Here is a 12,826-nt window from a genome sequence, read left to right on the forward strand (position 1 = left end):
AAGACAGAGTGTGTGATATAACATCTCCCCTGCTAACCTTTCAAGCTCTGAAGATTTTTATTCTGTTGAAAAAAACCAGAACAGAACACTCTTCATAGATTAAGAACTAAATTCTTTAAAATTAGTCCTATTAAGATCTCCCCTAGGTCCCCCAATCTCAGTACTTTGGAGTCCATTGCCAGATAGTATATATCTGTGTGTGCTAAACAAATCAAGCAAAAGCAGCTTTGTATCAAAATAGTTTATTAAAAACAATAAAACTTCACTGAAGCTTGCTGTCCTCGAGACAGAATTATGACATTGCAGCATTCAACACAATCATGATCCACATATAAATATAATACTATACATCTCCTGTTTGCCTTGGCCATGTTCTGCCCTCAGTCTGGCCCCATGCAGCCCTGCTGACACAACTCAGCCCTGCATACTTTAGTTGCAGAACCTGTTCCTCTGGGAACTGAGCTATGTCCCTTCCTCACCCCACGCTGCACAGTGCTGTTACTGTCTGCAGGTTGCACAGAAACCCAGCACAGCTCGTGGCAGCTCGAGGCAGTTCACAGAACCGGTGTGAACACACCGGGCGACTGACAACAGCAACGCTGGTTGATGTTTAGGAAAGATAAATAGGCAACCAATTACTCAAGTTCCCAGCACTGCCCAACTGCAGAGAGCAGCTTGTGTTGAGAAGAAGGAAGCTCTGTTCGGACCTGCCGCGTTGCTCCTCGGCCGTGACAGAAGGGCTCCTACACGGTGCGGTTTTGTCTGATGCATGGAGTCAGTTCTCGTGGCAGCACTGGCAGAGAAGAGCACTGCCAGCAGCTGGCTGGCACACTCCTGCCATCACCCCTGAACACCTCCAAGCATCACTCTTGGCCATCAGCTCTGCACCACAGTTGGTATTAGTCCTTGCACGGTGGCAAACAGACTGAGTGCTCAGTGTCTCAGTCTTTTGGGTCAGGATGCTGCCATGAGCTGTGGCTTTGTTTTCTCACTAGCTGAGAGGCTGCTTCTTCTTCTCCACTGCTCATGTCCCCTGGGCTGCTCTGGTGATGGGTGTCTTCTTGCACAGTTCCTGATAGAACTCAGACTCCAAAAACCGTGGGTATGAGTTATTCTCCATTAAGCTGTAAACCCTCTTCTGCGCCGCACTGAAACAGGTATGTGTGGCTTCTTGAATATTCTGTGCAATCATGTTCTTGGTTTGGAAGTCTATGTTTATCTGAAATAGAGAAAGAAGGACATTTACTTCTCAGAACTGAACTCAAGTAAGTATAATACACAATACAATTTCTGAAGAGGTAAAAAAGGCAAGACCCTGTTACTACGGGGTCAAATTAACAAAGCTTTAAGAAAATTCTTCTTTTACACAAAACCCAAAGTAGCTCAGATACTTATTTTTTCTCAGTTAAAATGGAAGTGCTCTGAAACACTGCTTGTGCCATTTTCCAGTTTGGTGAAAAGGCAGTTCGGGAGAGAGTTGCATTCAGACACAGATACTGACACTGAGGTATGTACAATGTAGTTTGACATCTGTATCTTAACATGAGTTCAAAGAAGTAAAGGCTGCAAGAACTCACAGAATAGAGCACAAGTTCAGTCAGGTTTTCTTTACCTCTTTGGGAGCCTCCTTTTCAATGAAGTCATTGTAGATTTTTTTTGCTTTCGATGTCAGCTTCTGGGGTGACTTGGTTTTCTTGAAGTCCTCGCAGGCCAACCAGAACTCGATGTTCTCTTCACAGAACTCAGACTTCAGAAAAGCTCGGAAAGCAGCAAGACCATCTAGGGAAAGGAGAAGGGGAAAGCCACTGTCAGTTAACTAATTCAGGAAGCTTGAATTTACCCACTATTCACATCTGTTTCTATGTAAATGTATTGCTGTAGGTCTGTTATTTTCAGGGATATCATGGCAATAAAAAAATGTCCCCATTTATGCATGCAAGCAAGTTAAAGCTCTAACAGCTTGGCAGGCTTCACTTTCAGTTGGCCATTTTTTAGGTAAACACAAAAAATGAAAGCCATTTCTACTTGGTATGTTCCTTCTTGCAAAGCCTACATATACATAAAAACGCCACTTCTCTCTAGATAAGACCGCCTGTGTTAACCTTTACACTGCAGTAAATATAACTGCTGCAGAACTCTGGAATATTCTTTCAATGGAAAGGATGACTCAAGTTCAAAGAGCAAATAGTAGTACTATTTCTTAGACCTTTTGCTTTGCTGTTGAATGCTGCTTCTTGTAGAGCTAAAGTAAAGCCCTGAGATCACTGAACTTCTGTGTTGCAGAATTCTTATGTTACTGGAAGACATTTGTCTTGGTTATGCAGTGAGCTCAGGGAACAAATGCTCTTTTCACATTTGGCAAAGCCAAGCTGATATTTTTGACTTTAGCTAACGGGTTACAGGAAAAAAAAAATCCACTATAGTGAGGTATTCTTTGGTTTACTATTAGTTTACAATTTCTTAAAGAACACTTCTGTGAGTTTTGGCTTTAAACTGTTCAAAGCATTTCACTTGCAAGATCAGAATCAAAGCTATTTACATAAACATGTACAATGCTGACATGGAGGGAAGCAATCTCTTACAGACATATAAACTTCACCATCCCTTTGCTCCTGAATGTTTCTTTTTGAAGACAAACTTACATTTGTTAGCAAGAAGTTCATCAAAGGCTTCTGACCACAGCTGGGCTTCTTCAGGGGAAGGTCTGCAGAAAGAGAGGGAGAATATCAGACTCCACTGCTCAAGGTTTACTGGTTTTGTAGAACACTTGAGTTATTTAAACAAACTTTTCTTTCTCGTAACTTACCTGAAGTAGTTGCGGTGTTTCCCTGCCTTCTTAGATTTCCTTTTATTAGAATTAGAAGAGTTCTGCAGGAAATAGCTCAGTCTTGTTTTCCAATCTTTAATGCTGCAAGAAAGAAGAGGGAGAGAAGCCTGTTAAAAATGACAGCTCTCAGAGCTCCAGGCACCAGCCAAGAGCAGCAGTAATTTTCCTCAGATGGCTTTGCCAGTTCTGTACTCAGAGTCACCCACAGCACCCCGAGGGCGAGGAAACGATTTCCCCCCCACCCCTCCTTCCACTCAACAGGTTCGCCCGGGAACCCGTCCGAAAGGGAGCTCCGGGCGAGGGGACTCACATCGTCCTCTTCATCCTGCCCTTCTCCGCCTCCTCCGCCTCGCTGCGGCGGCGGCCGCCCCGCTCCATGCGCCCGCCGTGCTGCACCGCCAGGAACAGCGCGCTCTGCATCGCGACCCACACCGGCACCGCCGCGCCCGCTCCGCACTTATAGCCCGGCGGGAGCGGGCGGGGCCCCCGGCACGGAGGGAGGGATGGAGGCGGGAGGGAGGTGCTGCGGGCTGGGCTGCGGGGGGAGCGAGCGAGGGAGGGGGGACGGGGCTGGATGTCTTTTCCCATTATAGGAAAGTTCGCCTCCCCCCAGGATCACGTCTTTTTTCCCCCCCTTTATTTTGTTTTTTCTTACTTCTCTTCCCCCCTTCCCTCCTTTTTCTTTTTCTTCTTTTATTTTTTTTTTCCTTCCTTGCTCAGCTTGCCGTGCTAACGTCTTCTTGGAATACTTTCAGCAAAGGGCTGGCTGTCCTCTCCTTTCCGTCACTCAGAAATGCACCCTGCATTTGTGCAGGTGGGTTTTTTTTTTGGTTTTGTTTCAAGGTTATTCAGATTTTTGGGTATGGTCAGCACACGGAAAAGCGTAAGGAAGGAGTTAGCTACGTTTCTTAAAAAAAAATAAAAATGAAGTGACCCTAAGTTTGAGCATACGGTATTTTTGATGTCGCCCCTCTGCTAACCCAGGCTGTCCAGCCGTTCAGTCGTCTGTTCGCACACGTGTTTTAGCTCTGTACAGTGTTGCCACCTACCAGTGAGTTGTGTAAATTACTCCCAGCGCTCGAAGTTCTAGTCGCACTGACTCGAGCCTTCAGCCTGTTGAAAAGGCCATGTGGTCCCTCTCAGTGGAGGGTATCATGTCCAAAGAATTTGGATTTAGGAACCATGTGAGTTTTTCTTTAACCTACCCTGCTTTTCTACTCTTTTCCGTGCACGTCTTCCTTTCCACAGTGCTGTAGAGCACATCTTTCCTGCCATAAAAAACAGTGTTCAGAGAAACTGTTTGACTCCCAAAACACTGGCTGACTTTAACACAGTCACGGAGCACAAATGTCTGAACCTTTTAGGTAATTACTGTAGTCTTATAACCTCTCAGTGTGCTGAACACTCACAAAGCTGCGCAAAGGTATTTTGCTTTAAATGAGATGTCTGGAGAAATGTCATTTAATTTCTGACAGCATTTAAACAAGGATGCTTTTCAGTGCTGCTGATGGTAAGTTCTTTGCAGTATATATATTGGTGTTCTGATAGGAAAATAAAGTTCCATCCTCTAAATTTTACCAAGTCCCTTTAAATTATTTTTGCAACAGGTAGCTCTTAGTCTTGTGTATGGTATGTACATGTTTTTAAAGGGAAATTATTGTGACGGTGGTTACCATGGGAAGGGAGGAAGTGTGAAAACAGCAACAGAGGTAAGGCTCTAAGTGCTGTAAAAGCATGTGTTCCAGAAACTTTATGGGGGGAACTTGCCAAAGAAAAGACCAGGGCAGGCAGTGCCTGTGAGATGGATGGACCCGTGCTGACTCGTTCCCAGGCGCTTCCATCGTCATTTGCTTCCAGTGCCAGGGTCAGCTGAGCTGTGCAGCTGCGAGTGATTTTTGGGCAGGAGCTCGCCAGGAGCTGCTGAACAGCCTGTAACACACGTGGGGACGGGAACAGGGAACACACTCTGCACGTGCGAACCTGACAGTGGGCGGCCCCTGGCTGGGGGGACGGGCTGTCTTAGAACTACAGATAGAAACTCAGCCCTGGGGCATAACCCAGACTGGAGCCTTTGCAAAGGATCGAGTGCTGTTCAAGGAGAACAGCACGTCCTCACCTGCCACCTCATTTGTAGGTTTCCCCAGTTTTGAAACTGGTTTCAAGTTTCTTTCACCTGATTCTCAGAGTTGAATGTGGGAAAATGTGCCAAATATTGGGAAGCTGAAAACGTTAAAGTCTAGTAAGCAACAGTAAGGTTTGGTTTGGTTAAGCATTGATACTCTGGGAGCTTACCCATAGCACACCAGAGATCCTGCTCATGTTTGAACCCTGACAAAATGTTTTCTTGTTGGTACCTGCAAGGGTAGAGCTGGGATACTCCCAGCATCTGCCAAGTTGTCAAGTTGGCAGTAGACAGCATATGGAAAATTGCAGCAGGAATCATGTATTTATCTGCTACTTTTTATTTCAAACTTTTTAATTGCTTCTTTCAGAAACCCATAAAATGGGAAGTGCCAGTTAAGGAAGGTAGTTATAATGTGTAATCTTTCAACAGTGAAAAAAACAGGTAAAAAATAAGCTGAATATGGAATTGGGAGGTTAGATGGCCTTATAAAACATACTTATGGTAACACTTGGTTTAAAAACTATTTAGATTAAAATTGAATTTTGTTGGCTGCATTAAGGTATATCTTTTGTTTATGTATTTATTATACTTTTAAAGCATGGATTTTGCTGCACCTCCATCTCGTGATTCCTTTCGTTGGGAACGGGGCTGCGCGACTCAAAGCAGCACCCAGAGCAGCACTCCGGACCTGTCTGTGGGTGTGCTGACCTCTACCCTTTCAGAACAGGGAAGCTCTTGGTAGCTGAGGACAAATGCAAACATAGTGCCAAAGCCTCTCCTTTAGATCCCCCTCAAAGCTTCAGTCTATTTCTGTAACTAAACTCGTTGGCAAGAGGCAGGGCCCATGGAAAGTGATGGGAGGGGGGAGCCTGTAGCCAAACTTTGCTGCTGAAGTTGGTAACAGATTTGCTATTGCCTGCAGTGAAATCTGATGTCAGACATTTAATGGCATAAGCACTCACCCTGGAGATCACACTTCTCTTTTCAGAGGCTTTCTTGAGAATGTTCTGTTCTTTTTCTGCTTATATGATTCCTGCGGGCATCAGAGATGGCTGGATGTACAGAGGACTGTAACATATGCAATAAACAACCAGGATGGAAGATTAGGTTTTTTCCATCTCAGTTACGTTGTGTGTTGCAATAGCCATGCTGATCTTTTTCAAGTCCCCAGTGAGTAGCTGTTCTCACTGCATGATACTTAAATCCGTGACTGCATTTTTTGAAATGCCAGCCCTTGTTTCTTTCTTTTACTTGGCTGAGAGGACATAGGAAAAATTATCCAAAGACTTTATAGCTGAGTTTCATAAAGCCAAGAGGGTAGAATATGCTCTTGCATGGTAGTCCAAACCACAGGTTAGTTATTTGAGGGATGCTGAAAAAATGATATTCAAAAGAAGAAACAAGATGTTGAGCGATGACTTTTTGTTTTGTAATGCAAATTACACAGGTGACTTTCCTGTACTTTAATTGTTCTTGAGCTTCCAGTCCTGTTGCTGTGTCTGTGAGATGGTTCATGTAGGCATCAGAACAGGAGATCAGCAACTCACACCACTGTGCTGCTTCTAAAAGCACTGTGGCCCTCTGTTCTTATCTCTCTTTTAAGCTGTGTCTTCTCTGAAGTGCAGGGGACTGATCTGTATCAGTACAAAGGGGCATGGAGGTACCCAGCTATGGGGGGAAGGGATCTGCTTCTCTGCTGTGCACCGTTAAATAATAGCAGCCAAGCATGGGCTGTATGGTATTCATTTCTAGATGAATGTTATGATTATGAATATTAAAATTACCACTCTGATTTTTTTTGTGTGTAAGTGAAGAAGTTTAATCCTGTTCATTGCATTCTGCCTTTCTAGTCCCTGTTACAATTTCAATTACATGTAGTGGGGGGTGTTGGGGTTTGTTTGTGGGTTTTTTTTTTTTTTTGGTGGGCTTTTTTTGTGATTGTTTTGGGGTTTTGTTTTACTTTTAGTTATTTATTTTTATTGTTTCTTTGTTTGGGCTTTTTTAATTGCTTGAAGCTTGCTGAAGTCAAGTTGTTGCATTCTTTGGCTTTGGCCCTGCAGGCTGTGCCTGTTGGGCTGTTGTACTTCCCCCAGTATTATTTTCCAGTCATAAAGCCGAAAACGTGCAAATCATCAGAAGCCATTCCTGGATCTAAATTTAGCACTACTATGGATTAACACTAAGGCTTGACCAATTAAATGTTCAGTCTTCCCTAAAAAAAAAAAAAAAAAAAAGTGTCTCATTACAAATGGATCTTGTTTCACTTAACAGCAAAATCCTCTGTCTGAGTAATCTATAAACTAGACAGAGTTTTCTGAGAACTCATCATTCTCGGCCGTCAGCCACCTTGTTTCACATAAACACTGACATTAGTTTATAAAAGTTCTAAAAATAGAGCTGAAATTTGTCGAGAAGTGGATCAGCTGGGACTGTATGTCTACTTACAGGCTTGCTGTTATGTGGATGTGTACGTCTCTGTTTTAGTGATGCTGTAAAAAGAGCAGGAATCCACGCACTGAGCAGTTGCTCGTGATTCCACCTCTACTCGTGGATGTTTGGAAATGTTAGTTTTGAAGGGGAGATACTGTAACAATGGTGGGCAGGAGTTGGAACAGCGGGTTCCTTGGGGAGGCTGGGATGACTGTCCTCCTCCTGTAAGATCTGCTTCATCCCTTCTGCAAAGACAAGCTGAAAGGAGACCTGTTAATATAGTCTGCATTCTAAAGGACAGGACATTCTCGTATTCCCTACGTCTTTTGTCAATACAGAAAGCAAACAGCTTAGCAAGAAGCAGTGTATTTTTAACAATGAAATTTTCTTAGCGGAGACGAGCTGGGTTACACCATCTCAGGTAAAGAGATATGATTAATCTTGTTTGAGGTTAGCTAGGTGATGCAGAACACTGGCTCCATGTTCTGTTCCAGTTGCAGCCTATTTTGTTTCCCCTCAGAGGCCGTATTTGTTACACTGGGTGTGCAGAGGGACATTAAACAATCAAATGTGTTTGTTGAATCTGGATATGGGCACCATCTTTGTCATATCATCTGCACATAGCACAGTCAACACACACTCCTTTTGATGACTACTTAGTCCATATTAATGAAACTCTCTGTAAGTGCCCGAATGGTATTAGTCAGACAATGATTCAGAAAGTCTTTGTGGCTTACAGAATCAACCCCCTTTTACAACTCCTGCAGATAAATACTGTCAGGAGCACATCAGTGAGAAAACTAAAGATTAGAGAGGGATATAAACATTTTTTGCTCCACCTGCAAAGTTCAAATTAAAATAAACATTGAAAGTAAGTGAAAATAAGCATTGAAATGGAGATAAAATGTCAATCTGTCTTATTTCGTGATGGGCAGAAAAATTTAAACGAAACCACTTCTTGGAACACCTTGTTTTCCAGGTTGGTTAGAACTAGCAGAGTTTTAGAGTTTCTTAGTGGAAAATAAAAACACTAGCAAAATATCAAATTTGTCAGTGTAAATTTTTTCATTTCCTTAAAATTATTTTAGCGTGGTATATTCTTTTTATCACTTTCAGAGTTGCTGAAATTTCTTCTCTGATCATAAGTACCAAAATGCACCAAATAGATAATTTAAGGTGAAAAAAGGAAGTCTTGCCAGTTCTTAAAGGTTAATCAGAGGTGTCAGAGAGGAGAGTTGAATATGTCTGTGAACAGACTTGTATCTGTAAGTTTGGTAAAGATCTAGAAAGGCTGCCAAGCTGTGAAGACAACCAAGGATGTTGGTCAGCTCATTTGGAACCTCACAAGGTTCCCTGACCTTTCCTATCCCCAAGCTAGGATGAAAGACAGTACTAAAGTCCTGAGAGAGGAGTGATCTTTCAGCAGGCATGTAGAGGAAAAGGGAGGGAGAACTAACTGCATAAGAGGGGCCAAATATTGCCCGAGTCCCACTGTGGACACTGCCTTTGCTCCCCTCAGGTGTGACCTCGCAGATCACCATTTCTGTCCAGCCTGGTGGCTTCTTTTTAGAGATGAACAGCTACTGCAGGGGAGGGGCATGCTCTGTCATGTTAGCTGTGAGTTTACCTGGGCCTTTCAGGAAGCTTTTCTTAACTCTTCTAAAAATGAAATCACATGTATGGCAGTTTCTAAACGAATGCTTCATTACTTGTTCTGGTACGTGTTGTTCTGAGGTGTGATCTGTGAGCTGCAGTTCAAATTCTGGGATGGTGCACTTATTTTACAGTTACCATTGTACTAGTGTTTAGTTGCTATGGTTTTGTTGATGGGTTTTGGTTTTGTTTTTTTTTTTTTTTTTTTAAATCAAGTTGTTTACTTAATGCCTTTGTTTTAAATAAATGTGTTCTTCTGGTAGTTTTCCAATAAGAACTGTTACTCGAAGGCTGGGAAAATATTCCTGGCAAGTTTATAACTGAGAAAGAAACCAGGGGACAAGATGGCTTATATCAGCCCTCTGGGATACACATGGACATACCAGGAGTCACTGGAGACATAGGTAAATTGCAAGGAGTGATAGAAGAAACTAAAATTATCAGGAGGAAATTTCTTTCTGCCGTGTCCTATACCAGTATCCACCAAGTAACTAATGCCCGCTGTATTGATTATCTTCTGCTTGTTTTGGCTACAGGAGAAGCGAGGACAGTTTCTTCTACGTATTATGGAATTATTACTTCTTTATATAGTGTATTTTCTTTATTTCAGACAAATACTCTAATCCATATACAGTATGCAGTGAAGAGAGATTTGGAACTGGGCACAGAATCAACACATGGAAAACCTCTTGCAGGTAGAGGATATTTTTGCACTGACAGTTTCCACACAGGTGGTTTGCAAGTAAATGAAGAGTAAAGAAGGATGTGATGATGTCCTCTGCTGTGGTTTTGTTTTTTTGGCAGGTATTACAAAACTACTCTCTGTGCATCATACAGGCATGCTACTTTGAATATTTTTAACTAAATCTTCTGTCTGCCAGCACTATTTAATTTGCATTTGTTAAAACATATTGAAACAAAAGGTTATTTTGTTGCAAGTCAAAATGGCTAAGAGACTTTTGTTTTCTTTGCCAGTTTGCATTTACATTTCTAATGTATTACTAGCCAGCTCATTTTCTCTTCTGATAGACTTTATTTTCAGTGACAAGTACAGCTGAGAAATCAGCAGCTTTTTATTAAACTACATCCCCATTTTTTTTTTTATCTGTCACGGAAGGAAATCTAATAAGATTTGGTTTTGCTTGCCTGTCTGTTTGTTTTTTAGTTTATGACTGAAGAATCAACATGTATTTATAACATTATTACAGTGAGTCCTTTCTGAACTGGGGAAAATAGATAAGGAAAGTCACCTTGAATAGGAACAGTCAGGCCTACAGGGTGTCTGCCTGTGTTTTGGGCTGGCTGTCCTGGGGATGGAGATGGGTTACCATGATGGCTGTAGTATCGAACAGCAGCATTTCACAGCTGGAGCACAGCTGCATATGCACATGGCAGTGAGGCTTTCCTGTTAGGTCTGTCTGACATCCAGCCAGCTGGCAGCACAGGCAAAGCACCTGTGAGCCTGGCTGGACCCCTCCGAGTGAAGCAGCCTTCAGAAGTGGACAGGTTGTTCTTTGTTCTCCACGAACCTCCATTTTCCCTGCCATGACCGAAAGTTTACATTGCAAATGCATATTCGAACGCGTTTGTGCCCGGAAAGGGAAGGGATTTTATCAAGGAGTGAGAAACGAGCATCTGCCGCTCTGCGTCTGTGCTGATCCCCTGCTTTATCTGCTCCTGAAAGAACCGGCAGCCCGAGATCACGTTCTGTGCCGAACAGCCCCGTGCCAATGTTCCGCGGAGCCGTGCTGAGCTGCAGCAGCTGGTGACTTGGCTCGAGCAGCCCTGGCTCCAGCTCTCTCCCTGTCACAGCTGAATCTCACCCCTGCACAGGCTCCGACACCCTCAGAGGGCAGAGCTGGGCAGCCCCAACCCTGCCGGGGCTGCAGCTCACTCTGGACCCCGTCCCAGTTCCAGGCGGGTGTGCACCAGGACCACGCACCTACTGCTTCTCTTCAACAGAAAAATCTCTCTGTGGCTTCCTTCTTCCTTTGTGTGAAGCCCTCAGGCTCAGCAAGCCCTTTCAAGTGGTGCTGGCAGCTGGGAAGTAACCTTCTGAATAAAGAGACTGAAGGTTTCCCTTTCCCTCTCTGTATTTCTATTATTTTACTTTTCATTTTTTTCTTTCTATTCTGAGAACTGCGCATTCAGTGCTGCTGTGATTGTAATTCTTTTTGTCTTTTCTTCAAATCCTCAGTGAAATAGCAATACTGGTCCGATGTTTTAAGCTTTTAAAAGCAGCAGGTCATTACCATTTGCCATTGCTCAAGTTTAAGAGCATGTTTATTTATAAATATTTACCCAAAGGATAATGAAACAATAAACTGGGAATGTTTTCCCAGTCTTCTATACTGACCTGGTCATGTGGTACCATTTAGTAGATTTACAGCAATTTTCCAGCTCTGTGAGTTCTCCTAGGTAAGAGAGCTACCAACGAGCAGCTCCTAGATTTCCCTTTTGCCAGCAAATACACTGGGAGAAATGGGAAGGTATGAAGTATCCTGAAAATCTGCAGGTGTCTATATTGGTTGTTCTAAGCTGTGCCATAGCTGACATTTATCCTCACCCACTTTGGTCTGCATAAGCTGCATGAAAGCAGCTGGAAGCATGGTCCAAGGACTGGATCAGTGAGATTAAATAGTAATTAAGATTTAATTAAATTAACAAATTATATGCTGTTCAGCAAGAGTATAAAAAGTAGATAATGTAAGTGCCAGCTGATATTCTTTTTGCAAAAAAATAAACTACAAAAAAATTCTCCTTTGCAGACTCTGAGCTAAAATAGCTAAAAGGTAACTCTCCCAGAGTATATAGAGGAAGGTTGAGTCAGATTTCTACTTGTTTTCAAAAATCTAAAAGAAATTCTTATCTGGAAAGCATCCTGTTATTTTTACAGTAACAGAGGATTTTTAGATTTTGCAATCTCAAATGTTTCTATATTGGCCTGTATTTTGCCCTGCTGTTAATCAAGGGCTTCCCAGAGGGTAGTCATTAGCTTTTACTTAAATCACAGAATTCTGGGATGCATTTGAAAGACATGATGAAGTTTTAAACTTACTCCAAACAACGCAGAAGAAAAGCTGTCTGGAAGATTACATTTGCTGTGGAGAGGCTGTGATGAGATTTTTAGATCAGTTTAGTTGGTACCCCAAGATTTTTAAATCATGGGCACCTGGGTATTAACTCATGCAGCTGCCTTGCCTTGCATCATCTTTTAGAGAAGTAGTGGTTGCTCTCTGTCTTTTGTCTTGTCTTTGTCATTAATTAGCAAGAGTTTACATGCTCAGGGACTTCTTTTCCTTAAGAGACATGTAACCTTTGAATATTTTCAGCCAGCAATGTAATTACCTTGATCTTCCTGCTTAATCCAGTTGCTGATTTTAAATAGCTATGTTTTTTTACACAACCTTTTCATGAAGTAGGCTCAAATGCATGTGAAATTATCCTCATCTCCAGCCAAGCTCCATTTGAGCGGGAATGTTCTCAGACTGTGATAACAGCATTTTGTGCTCTTTGGAATTTAGGGTAATTTTAGAGAGAGAGATTGAGAGCTCCAATTATTCTTTTTCAGAAGCCATTTCGAGGAGAAATCCTCTCTAGGTAGACACATCCATTTGTGTTGTTTATTTTGCCACAGTCACCCTTTGCTCAGTCATTACCAGGTCGATTTTTCATCAGCTCCTGGGTAAACTGAGCTTCTTTTCTGCTGGCTCCTTAGTTACTGCAATGCCAATTTTCAGGGCCACACAAGGCACCCTTCATTTTCTAGACACGCATTTTGTGAAATATTG

General features: G+C 42.6%; 1 protein-coding gene across 1 annotated transcript; it reads right to left on the reverse strand.

The window, feature by feature from the left end:
* Positions 1-226: 226 nt before the first annotated feature.
* On the reverse strand, positions 227-3,258 carry RGS2 (regulator of G protein signaling 2). Its single transcript, XM_051804861.1, has 5 exons — positions 3,138-3,258; positions 2,807-2,908; positions 2,643-2,704; positions 1,613-1,779; positions 227-1,219 (listed from the first exon to the last, which is right to left on the reverse strand). Exons 1-5 carry the CDS (start codon positions 3,245-3,247, stop codon positions 1,025-1,027), a joined length of 636 nt encoding a protein of 211 aa, XP_051660821.1. The 5' UTR covers positions 3,248-3,258; the 3' UTR covers positions 227-1,024.
* Positions 3,259-12,826: the final 9,568 nt, after the last annotated feature.

This window comes from Manacus candei, unplaced genomic scaffold (assembly GCF_025592945.1).
Source record: "Manacus candei isolate 608988 ecotype Guabito, Panama unplaced genomic scaffold, ASM2559294v1 h1tg000005l, whole genome shotgun sequence".
Classification (NCBI taxonomy): domain Eukaryota; kingdom Metazoa; phylum Chordata; class Aves; order Passeriformes; family Pipridae; genus Manacus; species Manacus candei.

Bases quoted from the DNA above. Each gene is read 5' to 3' on its own strand.
- RGS2 (XM_051804861.1), bottom strand. From the start codon at position 3,247: ATGCAGAGCGCGCTGTTCCTGGCGGTGCAGCACGGCGGGCGCATGGAG. The intron at 2,909-3,137 runs GTGAGTCCCCTC...TCTTTCTTGCAG, and splicing joins GGCAGGATGAAGAGGACGAT to CATTAAAGATTGGAAAACAA. The intron at 1,220-1,612 runs GTAAAGAAAACC...TCTCTATTTCAG, and splicing joins AAAAGGAGGCTCCCAAAGAG to ATAAACATAGACTTCCAAAC.